The sequence below is a fragment of the Chinchilla lanigera genome, unplaced genomic scaffold, assembly GCF_000276665.1.
Source record: "Chinchilla lanigera isolate Chin_1 unplaced genomic scaffold, ChiLan1.0 scaffold00032, whole genome shotgun sequence".
Taxonomy (NCBI): domain Eukaryota; kingdom Metazoa; phylum Chordata; class Mammalia; order Rodentia; family Chinchillidae; genus Chinchilla; species Chinchilla lanigera.
Window position 1 is genome coordinate 5,753,718 of NW_004955433.1, and position 17,604 is coordinate 5,771,321.

At 44.4% G+C, this 17,604-nt stretch overlaps 1 protein-coding gene across 3 annotated transcripts in view; it reads right to left on the minus strand.

Annotated features, from left to right (window-relative positions):
* Positions 1-17,604, minus strand: part of Rasgef1b (RasGEF domain family, member 1B) — a 783,333-nt gene that overhangs the window by 148,170 nt on the left and 617,559 nt on the right. For all 3 annotated transcript variants that reach the window (XM_005388230.2, XM_013516120.1, XM_013516121.1), the window contains one exon: positions 4,267-4,347. In XM_005388230.2, coding sequence (XP_005388287.2) covers positions 4,267-4,347 — 81 coding nt within the window. The remainder of the gene's footprint in view (positions 1-4,266; positions 4,348-17,604) is intronic.

Sequence of the window (17,604 nt, forward strand, 5' to 3'; positions counted from 1 at the left end):
GGCTGTTCCTGATTTAGCTACCACATTTGTATTCCAGCCAGCAAGAGAGGCAGGACTTTCCCAAGAAGGGCACAACCCCAATCTGAGCACACCACTTCCACTGACATCCCATCAATCAGAACCCAGTCATGCAGCCACGTAGACACACAGGGCACCTGGAGATGCAAGGGAGGCTGAAAATGCGCTCTCAGGCTAGGTGGACACAAGCCTAGCTGAAACCTACATTACTTGTACTAGAAGAATGCAGACGTCTTAACTTGGAGATTTCCTTTATCTTATCACAAAAAGCCCCAGAGGAAAAGTACTTGGTTTCATGCATTTTGCTTCAGTGACCAGAAGCTGAATGTATATAGAGCTCTAGTCAAATCAGCCCTACTCACATAGAGAAAAAACTAAGATTCTGTTTATCTACCACTACAGTAATTCTAATGCACTGCTTTGCTAAGGATGTTTATCTTCTGATTATTCCATTCATGAATTGTAGTATTCTTTTAGAAGCAGTGCTAGGCCACAGACTAGTTTTAGGGTTGGCTTCTCCATTTTCTCAGGTCAGTGAGAGCCCTGATTCATAAATATTAAGTCAGAGACACTTACGTGCTGGTGCTCTTCACCACAGCTGAGTTATAAAGTGACGGCATGATGTTCTGTGAGGTGGAACATGCTCTGACCTAAAGGGCGGTTCTTAAAAAGCTAAAGACCATTTGCTAAGCTAACTGTTCTTGAGTAATAAAAATTACACACTGCCGGAAAGAAAAAACCCCTAAAGATGAATCTGTTAAAAGGAACGGCTGTGTTCTTTTTTTCTTCCGTGGATACCTCCCAACTTTGAAATACAGCAGCTCTCTATCTTGTTGATTTTGTGTCCCACTCAGTTCTTCTCTATCTATCTGTTGTTTACCCAGATATTTCCACATCCAGTGACTTCCTTCAGTTTCCCCTGCAACCATCCAGAAATACAAAAGGCCTACAGCAGCTTGTTTACTTTCTTAGCCACACTTCCATTTAATAACACTGCTACCCTTCAAAGTAGCTTATCTCTTGATTTCCTTCTGGTCAAACCCAATAAGACATTCAAGTTACACTTCTTTGGATGGAGGACAAGTTTGTCTGTCATCTAAATTGTTTGGAGAAAGCCAGGTTGGCACAGTCCAGGTCATGGGCAGCCCCTAATCTGTCTGCTTGTGTATCAGAAGGACTCTGTAGTTTGCTGAGGTCATGGCCCTTTACTGGGCTGTTTGACTTCCATGGTCTGCACAATGCTTCGCCAGTAGCACCAATAAGAATTCTGTGAAACAACTTGGTGCTTGCATTTAAATTGTGCTCTACTGCTATATATCTCCCTTCATCTCTGCTTTACTTCCATCGTCTTTGTCTGATATCCTTTCAATAGCCTCGCGAGTTTACTGAAATCCTAAAATCCTTTTTGTATTCACTGGTAGCCTGTGCCACCTCTTGGGAATAATGTGTTCGTCATTAAATATGTTAAAGCACTCCCTTTTAATTCATCTACCAGAGAACATCTCCTGTGAGTTACAAAGCAATGCCTTCTCACTGTTACACTGTGGGATTTGGTGGGAGAAGTTCAGCTCAAGCTTTCACAACACAATATTTAGCAGCTGCAAAAGAAAGGAAGACAAAATTGCCAGGTTATCCCCAGGAAATCCCAAAACACATATTTTTACCATTTGCATTCCTATTTACATAAATTTGTGTGTTCCATTCAAAAGGCGCTGACTCCAATTATGCAAAATAAAACACTCAACTTCCTCTTTTTCTGAGGGTGGATAATCACATACAATAGGCTTGCTTGCCTCTTGCCTGAGGTGAATTCTCTGGTTTCTCTCTGTGCGCTCCCTGATTTCCCCTTCTCTATTTCTACCCTCCAATCACAACCACTAAAAAGAAAAAAGAATTATCACTGTTTGTCTTATTAAAGTTGATCCCAGAATATCCTCTTTTTAGGTTCGTAGCTCACTTTGGAACGCTCTGTTTTCCAACCAGGGCTTTTACGTGACCCCCGTTTCCTGTGGGAAGGCAACACTGACCACTGACTCAGCTTGAGGGGCCACAGTTTGGGTGGTGGAAATCCCAGCTGGGTCTCCCTTCCAGCCTTCAACCCACAAGAAAGCTTCTTGCAAGAGAGGAAGACAGTTTCGATTCTGAGCAAATTAATTATAGGTGTTAATTACCCACCTTACATACTGACTTCCATGGCCTCTTCTAATTGAAGGTTGACTCTACTTCTATTTTCCATGTCATTTTCCCCTCCAGGTGGATGGATATCAGAGTGATTGCAAAATGAATTCATTAGAGTAATTTACAGCCAATGTACAAAGCTCAGAAGACAGAGCTATGAGAAAAGAAGGAGCAAGAGTGTCCTTTGGGGACGATCTCACTCAATCCAAGGAAGCCTGGTGGCGCGGTACAGAAGGCCCACCTGCTAATGGCCCAAGGGGACAGGAGAACCAGAGGACCACAGAGAAAAGAGTGTCACCAAACCAGGAGTGCCCCACTGCACTGATTCACTTCTACGCTCTGTCCTGTACTCCACACACTCCCTCTGTGGGCCCTATTCCTCCTCAGGTTTAGGAAACAACGTAGCACCCTCTATTTATTGGATTGAAATGCAGTTTAGCCAAGAAAGACGCCTCAGAGGTTCATGGACTTCTGACTTCAGTCTCAGAAATCACTTCTCTTCCTCTCTGCAGGGAAAGTGGTGGTTTATTTGGAGCCTACATAAACAGAGTCAGAATATGTGGGACGGGAGGGGACAAGCGGTGGGGTTAGGAGCGTGTGCTGGAACAGTTGCCAACACGTTTTGTGACATCCAGAGAGTGTTTTGTTTGCTGGCTGGTTGGTTTCACCTTTGGGCCAAGTGATGCTCCTCCTGTGAGCAGAAGTCAGCAGATGGGACGTGCAGCCCCTCGCTGCACACGGCACAGAAACCTGGTCTGCGGAAGCTCGGGCAGCACCCCTGCTAGCCCTGCAGATTGTGAGCAGCTGATGCTGACAGGGCAGGCGGGCGGGAGGGAGACTTCTTGTCACCCTGGATTTCACACCCTGTGGACAGCTGCCTGGACAGGGTTTGGAGCCCAGACAAAATTACCAGGAATTAACCAGCAAAAGAGATTCATTTCCTTTTAAAAACTCAAAAAAAAAAAAAAAAAAAAAATCCCCTGGTTCTGCCTATATGTATCTACAAATTCAAAAGAAAAGCCCTATTTAAAGAATTTGTATTCATTTGCTTTTGTTTTTCCCAGCGACTTTTTCATCCTGGATGGGGGACTGTGTGTGGTCTTCAGATAGCAAAGGACCGGAAGGCCAGGGGGTCTCCAAGAACCCTGGAGTCCTTCTGTCAAGCTGCGTCTGGAAAGTGTCCTTGAGCTGCTCTGCAGACTTTGACTTCTGCTTTTCTTTGTGAAGCGCAGCACCTTCTCCCATATCTTGAGTTAAGCAGATTGGAGATGTGATTTCTCTACATTTACCATTCAGTCTTTTGTTTTCTTATTTATTCAACTCATTTATGTAATGCATTGAGTGCTCAGACACACAGTGAACAAAATAAGTAAAAACAGTTCTTGCTCTTGAGGATTTAAATTGTTTAATCCTTGTGATGCCTCCAGAAGGCAGGTCCATTCTTATGTCATTTCCATGGGGAACTTTCTCAAAGCCACACAGCTAGTAGAGGACCGAGCTGGGAGGTGAACCCTGGAAGGCAGGTCCAGAGGGCCCGTACCCTTCCTGTGGGACTCCACACTCCCTGGTGGCTATACTTGCAGTCCAGTCCAGTCCAGTCCAGTCCAGTCCAGTCCAGTCGAGCAGCAGGTCAGAGATCTGGCTGGACTTTCCAGAGTCAAAGTCTATAACCCTCCAGACGGCTTAAGTGACAAATATTTAAAAACAAGCTAATATGGCTAAATTTCTCACAAAGACACCAGTCACTAAGATCACTGTCTTTCTTTCTTACAAGCTCTGACAGGCAGGGGAAGGCTGGCAAGACTGAGGAGAGACTGACGGACTTCAGGAGGGTGGGAAGTACAGTGCTAGGACAGAACTGGAGGTGGGTGCTGGTCCCCACTTCTCCGCTTGACATGCCGCCTGCCTGGGGGTGAGTCTCACTAATGCCAAGCAGAGTTCAAACTTGGGATTTTATCAGCCATTTTTATGATATCAGTTTGATTATTTTACCCAGATAGCTCAAGACAAACAAATAGAGGCCAATCAACTCAGATCACAGTGTTCAGAGAGAAATGGACGCATCCTTACTTTGCCTATCGCCTTGTCAGTCAGAGGGCTTGGAAAGCAAACTGGAGTTACGCTGCTGTACGCAGGTTTCCATTGCTGCTCCTGCAGGAAAGAAAACGGAGAAAGAGATGTCAGGGGCTCGGCTCCCTTTTCTGCGGCAGGCAGCCAGCTCCCTGCTACTCATCCCGATGCCTCCAGCCCTGCGACTTGACAGCTGTCACTCCACAGACCTGAGTCAGCATTTCCGTGGTGCTTCTTCCGTCTGCAGCTTGTGCAAACCCATTTAACCTTGGACAGGGACCTATTATAAAACCACTTCGGATGTTTTCAAGGAGTTCATATCCACATCTTGACAGAAATTGCAGAATGTTTTCAGCTTTATCTATGAAGGTACTATCTCAGTACATAGATTAGGTTAATGGAATCTTGTTTAAAAAAAATAACTTTACTAATAGTTCATTGCCTAAAAAACAGTGACTACATACAAACCTCTGGGTTTCAAACCCTTGATTCTGAATCGGATGATTTCCAAATTGGATGATTTCCTTCTCTCTTATTAAAACCCCTCCCTGAACCTGTACTAACGCTTTCGGCCTCAGCTCCACCTCATCTCCTAGTTTACCCTAAATCTCAAGCCACATCTGTCAATGTGTTTTTCTGCAAATAGTCTCCAATGTAGGACTTCACTTGTGCTCTTCTTGGCTCCTAAAACAAGTTTTCTTCAAGATTTGCCTTGAATTCCTACCTGCGCAAACAATTCCAGTTCCAATTTCCCAAAAAGTACCTTACCAGGTATCCCCCTGCCCCCCCCCCCACTGGGGATTGAGCCCGCCCCTTCTCACTGAGGTATAGCCCCAGCCTCTTCCTACTTTCTTTTTTTTAAATTTTGAGACAGGGTTTCTCAAGCCACTAAGTTGCTGGAGCTGGACTCCAACTTGCAACCCTCCTGACTCAGCCTCTCAGAGTGCTGTGCTTACTCTCCCTGCCACAGAGTCCATGATGCTATTATTAGAGCACTTGTCACTCTCTGCTGGGAATGTGAGCTGCTAGCACTGGGCTCATGTTCTGGTTATCTGGAATCTTTCACAATTTAGTACAATTCTTAGCCCATGTTGACACTTCTATTCCAATTAAAGCAAATATTCCCTTCATCAACAATCCTTTTGGTCTTTTTAAATTTTATTTATTTATTTTTTTGTACATGCTTGTAGCACGTTTCTACCCCGTATATGCGGTGGTGCATGTGCACAGCACATCTTAGGTCTTTTTTCTCCACCTTCCCTCCTCTCTGCCCTGCCTCCATCTCTTTATTGCTTTCCATTTGCAAAAGTTCTCTCTCACTAGCACCTATTATCTATCTCTTATTTTGCTCTTTACAGTTTTGCATCTTAAAAAAGTGACAGCTTGTGTTTTACATCTTTTATAATTTCCACAGCATCCCACCAGATCCAGGTGTCTCTAACCTCAGCCTCAGTCCCCGCTACACACAGTTGCACCCTCTTCAATCGTGTTAAAAGAGACATCAACAGGAAAAATTATATGTGTCAATAAGCCCCATAAACTATAAATGAATTTTAATAATGAATCAGCAAGTATTGACCCATCCCCACTTCCTGCTGTTCATTAATTGGCTGTGTCTCTTGAGGTACAGGGAGATTTTTCAGTGGTCATAGCAAAGGAATGGAATCTCTACTCCTGCTGTTACTAATTATCTTATCCGCCCCACAACCAGGGCAAATTACTTGTACTCTCTACCACGGTGGTCCTGCCTATAAACGCAGTTTGTGTTATTTACATTCATCACACAGAGTATTTTGAGACTAATTGCAGATATATCTGTGGCCTAGAAAGGTAAAGCATAATTCCTGGGGAGGAGGCCCTGCAATTTACCCTCAAGGGAAGCTATTCAAACCTCTGACTTCTTCCCAGGGTCTGAGAACAGGAGCTAGGAGTGGATTCTGAGAGATGTGCCTTGCTGTCCATTAGGAGTTAAACTGAGACCAGCAACTCATTTCACAGGTCATGTTCCAGCCATCAAAGTGTAATTACCACCGAGCCCCACTGGCTCAGGTCCCAACCATATTAGTGAATGCATGAATGAGAGTTCCAAAGGATTGCATTACCAATTTCCACCTTCCAGAGATAAAAAGACATTGAATGGCACCAGGGAAAAGGCCAAAATATATCAACTTCAGACTGCAACTTCTTTTTTTTTAATGGAAAATAACAGTTGCAGTGTTGATGATTGGGAAACATGATTCTGCTGGGAGGAAGTCAATCTGGGGAAGCAGTAGATGAATCTGAAGAACTCTGCCCTTCAGGCTGAGGCTGGTCTGGTTGCTATGGCAACGTATAACTTTCTTCAGGGGTTTGGGCTGCCTGATTTTCTTTAGACCAAACATTCCCTTGGTACATTAGTAGTGGGTACACTTAAGACTAAAACAACCTACCAGTTGCAAAACATAGATTTCTTACCTATAAATTGTTTGTTGGGAACATACGATTTTTGGTTACAGAGAAAAGGGCATAAATAATGGGTTCCTATGCAAAACACAATGGAATATTAATGGGCATATGGTTATTGTTGAACAGTGTTCTCTTTTCTTGTTCCCTGTTCTCATTTCAGGGTTTCCCCACAGGGTTTGCTTGCTGCTGTTTGGGTGGCTGAGAGCTTGGGTGACTATGGGTTACTGTTGTGTGCCCCCTCCCACTAAGTCCGCATTTGTTGAAGGTAGGGGTGAGGATGCTAAGGATGGACCTGGGATAAGGAGAGGAATAGCGAATTCAAGAAAATGTGCTGCAGTCCCGAGCAAATGAGCCATCCTTTCCTGATCTCTGCAAATTAACAGCAATTGTTGTTCCCTTATCTTCTCTTGATAATTTCAAAGCGCTCCAAAATAAAGCTACAAAACTGCTCAAAGATCTCTGCATGCAAGGTACCTAGGACTGCTTTTCTAAGATTGGATTCCTGAGAGGAGAGCTAAGAACTTGTGAAGAGCTGGGACTGGAACTGCAAGTTTAGTGTTTATCTTGGTGCCTGAAATGTAAGTGCAATTCCTGGTGAATTAGAACAGGAAGAGTCCAGATGTTTAAGAGGAAAGACACAAAGGTCACCCAGCAGGCTCTGTTAGCTGACTGAGACGAGGGTCCCTCCAGATGGCAACCACCGGGCAGCTCAGACCATCCCAGCTACTCTGAAGGAAAGAGTGCATCCTCTCCCAATGTCTTGACCTTACAGTCCGAAGAAGACATGGGTGCCTATGTTCCTCAACTGTGCGCTCTTTGCTGTGCATGGAGGGTAGGAATAATGGCTTCTGCTTTGGGGTAGAAGCAGATTCTCTGTTAAGGACCGCCATTCCTCTACCCATTGCTCATTATTTACCATAGCTGCCCTTGGTAACCCTTAGTGCTTTCACATAACTATTAATGAAGCACTTTGGTTGCTCCTCACACTGCTCAAAAATCATGAACTACTTCTGGGACCTACAGTGTTGAAGGGACTGTGACATTTCAGAAGCTCTGGGAAAAGAGGGCAGAGAAATTCCTAATGCACGATGTGATCTAGATAACCACCATGGCTCCTGGACCTGGTGCGGAGGGCAGCGTACTCAGACTGGGCTCGCCCCACCCAGCCATCTGGAGTTCCTTCCTTGCAGGGCTCAGGAGCACAGTGGTGGAGGGGAGGCGGCGTGGGAAAGGGGGAGAACTGGGAGGAGGGAGCCCAAACACTGACTCACTCAGCCTTGTCCGGCCTTCCTCCCTTGTTCCACACACAGCACAGTTCTGATGAGCTCAAGTACACTGTGCATATGGCTTCTCTTTCCTCTTTCCTTTCTGGCTATTATCACAGACTTCTGAGCAGAGAGAGGGTCACAGGGGAGAGCAACTCTCACGCATTCTGGCTTTGAAGTTTTCTCGGCAGGACCCGATATAGAGCCTGACCCGCTTACAAATTCTCCAGCACCTCCCGCAGTACCCATTTCCCTTAAATGCTCTGCTCAAGTTTTACATTTAAATTTCCATTTCCTGGATGTTTTACCATGCTGATTTTTAAAATGTCCCTTGTGCTTTTACCTTCCTTCCCAAAGTTTTATGCATCTTCTGCACCACCTGTACCTACCACAAGGCTGCCATTACACAAGACATAAAAGCGAGCACTGCTGCAACACTCCTCCTTAATGGGACCCCCGGAAGCCCTCACGTGTCTGTGTTTCCTGCTTGCCTCTATCCAAATCCATGTGTACTTAGTTCAAACAGCACTGTGTATCCACTTAGCATCATGTGCTCTATATGTTCTGTGTTTTTACCACATTTAGTAACATAGCATAATTGAGGGAAGATATAATGTATTTCATATCTTGATACTTTCATTATTTCTACTTTCCTCTTCCATTAAACACACTTTAAAAAAATCTTTTGAATCATTCCTTTAGAGTCTTATTTCCAAAAGTAGGATTCCTGGGCCAAAGACATAAATATTTTTATGGGTCTTGCTATGTACAATCCAGTTACTACTTTTCAAAAGGATTTTATTGGTTTACAGAGGTAGCTCTCCTGTGCAGTACATACGATGAACATAGGTATGTCTGTATATACACAACACACACGTTGACTTTTTTCTTAACAGCAAACCAGTGAGGAACACGCCATAATTAACCTCACATTTATGGATGAAGACGTTGAGGGCCACAGAGGTGAAGCACCTTGGTGTCAGATGATCAATGCCCCTTGTGCGGCTTCCCTAGCTTCACGTGCCCGCTGAACCCAGGACAGCCCTGGTTTCAATGAGTAATCACTGACTGTCTCCATCCTGTAATTTTCTCTGCTTGTGTCACAATGAAACAATGAAATAGAGTCAGAAGCATGTGACCAAAATTCCAGCTCCAGAACTTACTAGCTATGAGTCCTTGAGCAAGGTAGAGAATCTGGCTAAACCTCAGTTGCCCCAAATGTAAAATGGGTGATACCGATACCATAGGCTTGTTTGGAGGACTTAAATGGAAATTCAGCTCAGCAGTGAAACTTACATTTTAAAATGCTACTATTTTTCATGTTAATGAAAGATATCTTGCTGTTATTCTTCCTTGGAGCCTTTTTCAGAGGAAACTAGCTGATATCGATAAGTCCCTATTACTATTTCATGTATAATATATATAAATGCTTATTACTTAACATATACATTATACTCTAAGTACTATAACCTAGCTCTGTGCTAAGTTTAAAAAGTTTTTATATAAAATATTTATAAGTAATGTAAAGCTTTTATAGCATATTAAACAAAATTGGTAACAATCACGCAAATTATAAAGGGTCCAAATAGGTTATTAAGAAGTTCATCAAATAACTTGAAACAGGTATGTTATTTTTAAATTTTAAGCAATATCAGTATTTTTGTATAATAAATCATAATGACAAATATGAATTTACTAAAACAAAACAAAGTTTATAAAACAGATATTCAAAATATTTTTAAATTAAGCAGCACAGATTTTAAATGTAAATGCCTGTAAAATAATCTGTCTGCCCCTAAGGCCTTGGAAATCATATAGCCATGAGCCCAGGGCAAGCAAACTGTCCTCCTAGGGTGAAGACCTGGCCTTGAAAACTGGCTTTGACACTTACTTGATATGAAACCTCTTTTGGGTTCCATTTCCTCAGTAACAAATATCTATATCTATATCATCTATATCTTTATCTCTATATAGAGACACAGATATATATGAATATCCAGTAAGGCAATATTCCTGAAAACAACACTCTTTGATTCATCTCAAAAGAGATACACACTAATCACATCCTGTATCTTTGGACTGTCAAACCAAATCATGTGCTCGCTTTGCCATACTGGTCTGGTATGAGCAGTGAACTCTTTCGATACTCAGAAAAGAAGAGAAATGAAAACGGGAAGTCAGCTATTCAAACATGAGAGAACATCACATAGGAAAGAATAAATCTCTTCAGTTCCCCTAGTCACTGGAGGTCAAGTTCCGATTATGAACTCTAGGAGCTCCAAGTCTAAACGGACTATTAGAATGCTTTCAACAGGAGAGAGGGTGCAGGGAGGCAGGGTCTATAACCCACATCTCTGGAAGGAAGCAGCTTGAAGGCCCACAGCAAGACTGCGGGAAAGATACAACGGGTAAGCAGCATGTTAGGAGCTGAATTATGTCCCCCAAAATTTATATGTTGAAGTTCTAGCCCTTAGTACCTCAAAATATGGTTGTGTTTGAAGATAAAGTTTGGCTTTTCTTTCTTTCTTTCTTTCTTTCTTTCTTTTTCTTTTTGGACCGGCAATCGAACTCAGGACCTTGGCTTGCCAGGCAGGCGCTTCTGCTGCTGAGCTATATCCCCAGCTCTTTCTGATCTTTTTGAGACAGGGTTTCACTGTGCAGTTCAGGCTGGCCTTGAACTCACTTTGTAGCCCAGGCTGGCCTTGAACTCAGCAATTCTCCTGCCCCAGCCCCCCAAGTGCTGGGATTACAGGCGTGCACCACTACACTCAGCTCAGAGATAAAGTTTTCGAAGAGGTAACGCACCCCTGATCTTTTCTGACAGGGTTCCTATAAGAAAATGTGACTAGGATATACATATATATGTGGGGGAAGATTCAGGGAAAAGACAGCCGTCTACCACCCAAGGAGAGACGCCTAGGGAGGGATCCACCCTGCCCATGCCTTGGTCTTGCACTTCTATCCAAGAAGAAGGCTGAAGCAATTGTGAGGATAAAGAATTTCTCACAGAACTGTGAGAAGAATTTCTGTTGTGGAAGCCACACAGTCCATGGTACTCTTCTAATGGCACCCTTACAAACTGATGCAGGGCGTCCAGGACCAGAGGGACTTGAGCATCAGCAGGAAGGGCTCTGGGGCAGACGCAGCGGGTAGGGGGAGACGGGGCTTCAGTAACCAGCAGCAGAGCAGGTGGAGACCTTGGAACGGGTGGGGCTCATGTGTCAGTACCGAGCAGGCACTGAGGATGTCCAGGCACACATGATGCTGCCGTATCCTCAAGAGCTCCCCAAGTCCAGGTGGGAGACTTAATACAGATAATACTTAGAAGGTAATAAATGTTAAGGATAAAAGTGTGCAGAAGAGACAGAGGAAGAAAGGAGGCGTGGCCAGCCCACCCAGCAGAGGACAGGTCACTGCTGGAGGCCCCAGTGCGAGGTGCCATGTGCTGAGCCTAAGGGACAGAACCCCAGCAAGGCGGACCAAGAAGCGGGGGGAGGGGTCTGGGGCTATCTAGAGAGGTTATGGTGTCTAAGGAGAAGGAAATATGAGTGGAAAAAATTACAGAATAAAAAGAGATGTTGAGGTTTTATATGTGAACTACAAGTGATTTGGAACCCTTAGATCTCAGAGTGAGTCTGGGGTGAGAAGAGATGGTGCAGAGAAGACAGGCAGGAAGCACACAAAACACACAATTCTCATACCACAGTGCTGGTGGATCACCTGGGAGGGAAGCGTGTAAACGAGGTGACCATGGCGGCTACAGTTGCCACACATGTTACCTAGTGCCTGCCTGTCTGGGCTGATGAAGAAGCAGGAAGGCTGGAGATGAGGCCACAGACTTCTGAAAGAGTATGGAATTAAAATCACCAGGCTATGTACATAGGCCGAAAGGAGGTTAAGATGGGAATGATTCTTGGTAGGTGTTAGGAGGTTGGGGGGTGGAGATGAGGCTTGCAGACTTGTGGTAGGATTACAGAGAAGGGAAATAATAGTGTGGGAGCAGTGGGGTGCAAGAAGGATAACTCAATTGGAGTCAGGTGTATTGTCACCCTCAGAGGCAGCAAGAACACTCACACTTCAGAGCTCTTGTTTCCAAGGTAAATTTGTACATTTGGTCTTCCTATGCTAACCTGAACTTTTTGCTATGGCCAACGTTTTCTGTTGTCTCCCATGCAAATGTTACGGCTCAGTTCTCCCTGGTGACTTCTCCTCCACTTCTTATGCATGGTGGCCCCACTATCCATCTACTACGTGAGGCGCTAGGGGAAGTCGGGACGCCTTTCCAAACCTTAAATGTCCTCATGTGCGATGTGGAGATAACAACAGCGCCTGTGGAATAGGGTTGCTGGTAAACCAAAGTAAACACAGGATCCCACAAGCACACAGACAAAGAAGGTCTAACCCAGACATACAGAACTTGAGGATTAGGGAAATGATCCTCATAGAAGTGGTAACTCCCACTGTGGTCCATTTTCTCTCATACATATCTCTGCTGTGAACTTCAGGAAGATTGAACTGGCATCCATTACAATTTTTTGCAGTTTCTTCCCCCTGAGATGTTTCCCATCACTCTTACATGTAGATTAAAAAGTTCATCTTGGTCCGCAGGCACCTCTTGGACAGGTCTCTTCCTATTCCTGCCTCACGCTAAACCCTTCTCTTCGTTCTTTCACAGTTTAATCCTGCCACAGCACATTTGCTTCTGCTCTTCTTTCTTCCAGAAAAAAACCTTCTACCGCCCAGCATCAGCTACTCACTCCCCTTTTTACGTCAATCTAATTTTCTCTTTAGTACGCAGCTCTGCTGTAATTTCCACCTGCTTCTATCCTTGCATCCTGCAAAACATCTCATCAGCCGTCTATGACGGCTGCAGTGATTTGGGCAAATTTATGCTTTGTGTTTATGTGGTTTTTACCCCAAGAGCACATGTAATTTGTCTCCCCTCTCATGACTCTAAGCTCTCTAGCACCCCAGAGCTCCCCATATTCTTGTTACCCCCTATATTTCCAAAACAGAGTTTAGCACAGCCCCTGGTATATCTCAGGCAGCCAACAAATATTTGAGTAAATAAGTGGATAGTTAAATAAATGAATGAATGAATGAATTCCTAAGATAATTTATAAAGGAAAAGTAAGGGAGGGACAGGCAAAGGAAAGAGGGTGGACTTTTCCAGGTAGTAGGTACACACATATACAGAAAGAGGAGAGAAGGCAAATACAGTTGAGCAATCGTGAACTGTTTAAAAGGTCGTGCTGGGGATAGGAGGTTTGGCAAGGGCCAAACCATGAAGGACCCTGGATATCATGAAGAGAGAGGAAGAAAATATTTTGGGCAAGGAACATCTGGACTGGCAGTGTGCTCTGCAGGGATCACTTTGGTGTCATGGTGAAGAACAGGTTAGAAGAGACTGAAGCTGGAGACCCAGACATTAGGGAGGATGCTGGGAACTAACACAAGGTGTGGCATTTGGGGACATGGAGAAGAGATCATGTTCAGGAGAATCAGTCTAGTGCCCTTAGCACGGCTACTTGTTGGTCAATATTAAAATTTTCTTTTTACTTGGCTCCATGCACAATGTTGAGTTAGTATTGTATTCTCATGACCTCAAAGAAAAAAACAGAGTGGAAGTGGCTGTAGACTGTGGGTGGGGAATGGAAAGGAAAAGGGTCAGTCAATGGCGTAAAAACCTACCTGCACAGTGACTGGGGCTGCTGAGGCTCATGTCAACTTTTAGAATAAGGTGTGCTGCCTTCGTTCCAGGGCAAAGCAACAACCTGTGAGCAGGTGCTATGAATAAATAATCACAGTCTAAATAAATTATAGTAGAAACTCTTCTAAATGACATTTTGGCAGCCAGTCACCTGCACTGTGGCCCAGTCAGGGCCAGGTCTATAGGTGTCTGCCTGGTGCTGTGTAGCATAGGACACTGCCCTCAGAAAGGCCCCATGCTTGGTATTATGCTACATGTAGCCCTTTTGAAATTCTTCATTTTAACTTTATAATTCACTTTACAAGTAAAGTCCAGCAGGACAATGGAGGATGCGCACGGCAGAAGAGACACAAGCAAAGTGCCTCTCACCACCTTGTTTGCACAGAGTGTTTACTGTGAGCACAGAATTCCAGCAGCACTAAGAAGCACAGGGGCTGAGCGGGAGCCGCAGCACGGACAAGGTGAGGAGGACACGCTATAGTACAGCTGAGCCAACACACACTGCCAGCCTCAGACACCACGCTCTGCAGTGAACCAGGACTGCTTCCAGCGCCACCGCAAAGTGCTGGGAGAAACACAAACAGCCAAGGAATCTGATCCTCTCCTTTCTTACTCCTATTGCTTTCCTGTGTCAGCTAACCACTTAGGATGAAAATGCCAACGCAGAAGGGAAGGAAGAGAGGGCACCCACAGTCTTTCTCACCCCCAAACCAGAAGTGGAAGGTGCTGGTAGATGTGTATGCAGCCAGGAGTAAAGTCAGTTAAGTTAGTTGTGTGGTGCATCCCTGGCTCAGGATAAGAATGGAGCATGTGTGCCATGTGTGCAAGAACAAGCTACTGAATATAAACTGTACAATTCCAGGGAGTCTACATATGAGCTACATGCTCTAAAACACTTCCCTCTCCCTCCCTCTCCCCGTCTCCCCTCCCTCTCCTCTCTTCTCTCTCCCTCTCTCTCTCCCTCTCTCCCCCACTGCCCTTCTCCCTCTCCCTCTTCCTCTCCCATTACTTTTCTGAAAAAAGTAATGCAGAAGATACCTTAATTCATTTCCTCTCCTTGAAGCTAAACGATGGCTCAGAATTACTCTGATGATTCCAAGGGATATATGAAGTAATAATATTTCCAAACCACATAAGGCCTTGTGGTTTCTTGCAGCACTAGACACCGAGTGGGGCGAGTTGGCAAACAACCTGCCAAGTGGGGACATAACCCAAAGGCAGGGCCCTCCCAGAGGACTGCCAGGTGGGGCGATTTAGGTGCAAAGGTTAAGCACGCCCCACCCATTGGCTGCCTGTGGCTGGACCCTCTTTTCCAAGGGAAACACATTCATTCTGTGATTAGTGACTAGCAAAAGGCTTAATGTCCAAGTTACCCTAGGAAGACGGCACTTTGGTTTTAATCAATGATACAAAGAGAAATGACTGAGGGAGAATAAACTCTTAAAATGAGGTTTCGGTAGGAAATAGAGCAGAGAGGAGCCACGCGTGACTGTGCTGGGACGAAGTGCTCTGGGTGCCCCTTTGGGACCTGACCCGTCTCTGGGCCTTGGCCTTCCCAGCTTACATGCTCTATAACGCAGATGTTTATGAGCCGAAAGCAGCCTTTTGCATTTTAATCTTAAGTTTAATGGGGCTATAAAATAAATGTTCCCCAAAATACTGTCTGCATGGCAGACTCTCCCCCCTGCAATCTACATTATTTTAGGTGGCCAGTTGTGACCATGGTTGCAAGGGTCAGGACAGGCATGGTGTGTCACGGGAGCAGCCACTGACTCCTGGCTAGGTGAGCTCCCCTCACGGGCACGGTGGGAGGTGTTCCCACGCGGCAGCGCCAGGGAAGCTCTGCAGGGGCCTTGGCACCGCCCTGTGGGTTCATTTCACCTTTCAGTTGTTAACCCAGCCGTTCTATCTGCTTTCTCAGAAAATGTATCCATTAGCCACTGGCATTCAGACGGAAAAGTAAGAATTTGGCATCCAAAGATCTTGGATTCATACTTTTAAAAATTTCTCACAAAGGAAAGGAAGACCAGCTACCACTTCTTCTACCTGTCCTGCTCAGTTGTGTTCTGAAAGGCCCCTGTCAGACACAGTGAAAGAGATATTTTTGTTTAAAAAAAAAAAAGATACATAATTTCAAAACAAGGGACCAGGGATATGGCTCAGTAGCCCAGCACCTGCCTGGCAAGCGCAAGGTCCTAAGTTCAAGTCCTAGTACCAAAAAAAAGAAAAGAATTTCAAAACAAGATGATAAGAATTAACAATGGTTATGAGAAGGAAGGGGAAAAACATATGTATATATACACAAGATAGTTAAGATAGTTGCACTACTAATTTCTATTAGTTCACTGAAAGGAACAGTTAGTGCTTATATTGTTTGATCAATTTTGCATGCCTGTATCCGGTAATCTGAGCAACTACTTTGAAGAAATAGGTTATTTTTAGCACGGTCATTCTCAAAACAATATTCCATAAGATAAGAGTATAATTCATAAAGATATGAGTGTATTTCACATATCAGACTGCATAGTACCACATAAATGTCACTGTATGTTTCCAAAACCTCACATTATTATTTATTTTAGCAGAGAAAATGCATGCCAAGGTCATTTTAACTTCAGCTTTTATGATGAAAGTTAAAAATGAAAAGGTAGACACAGGACATGTTTCAGAAAATGGAATCATATGTCTTAGGAGGCCCGGCTCACTCACAACTCTAGGCAAGGCACCCAGGGTTTCCCAGGCTTCTCAGGCCAGGGAAGACAACCTTAGCCCCCTGGGTTAATGACCTCCTGCTCGGCAACCTGAAGGCCAATCAAGACCCTGTCTTGGTGGAAATTGTTTCACACCTTCTCTCAGCCATACCCCCAAAGGAAACCACCATTTCTAAAACCATATCCTCCACCCCCCACACATGCTTTTTTATTTTTTATTGTCTAGTTATTTATTAGCCCAAAATTTTAACTGATTTGGAAATAAATAATTGAAAATATTTTCTTGCTAGAAGGTGAAGAACGGCACCATAATCTGATGGGCCTCTGTAAGTCCTGTCCACAGTGCTTGAGTGATGGTACCAGGTTCTCATTCACAATGCAGACAAGTTGGTTGGAGTTTCTTTCCCGTATGTGTCCTTGGGGCATTTCTGATCTCCTCCCAAGTGCTGTCCAGAAGACATAAAGAACTTTGAACGCAGCCACAGCCTGTTTTTCCCTCTCGTGTCTGCTCTGCACTGTCTCTAGTAGGGAGACTTCAGGTAAACTTTCTTCTTTCCTGTCATAGGTTGCATTTTTTCCCCTTTGATGTTTGGTCAATCGTACTTGATTGTTTGGGTTTGAGGATGGTCTTTGCACATTCCAAACCCTTCTCCTGAGGAATGGCTGGTTTAATTTTGTTTTTTGCCATTTGTGGTTTGGACAGAACAGAGAATGTCTTCCTGTTTTACTCGTTAGCTTGTTTTGCGTATTCTTTTTGCTGTTTTAATATTTTCATTTTGTCTCTGATGGACTCAAAGTTAGGTCCCAGGCCTCTAAGTCTCATTTTTTTTTTTTTTTTGATAACCTTTCAGCTTGGAACCCTTAGTGGTGCTTCTTTTCTTGTCCTTTTTTCCCTTTCCCAGTTGAAACAGATAGCCTTCTGAACTGCTATGAATAATGCTGATTTGGGTTCTTTGGTTTTTCTCTGAGCTGAGTTGGGATTCACTTTCCACCCTGGACAAGATGGGCGGGAGTGTGACACTAGACAAGAACCCCTCCCTGGGCTGCACCTCGGCCAGCTGCACCAAGGCTTGCTGATACTGCTCCATGATTTGGGTGAGCCGTGAATCCGGAGATGCTCCCATAGGTTGGCTGTACGAGGAACAGTGGAATTTCCATAGCATTTCTAAGTTCTTATATTTTGTCTCTTCATAAGGCTGTTTGGGTT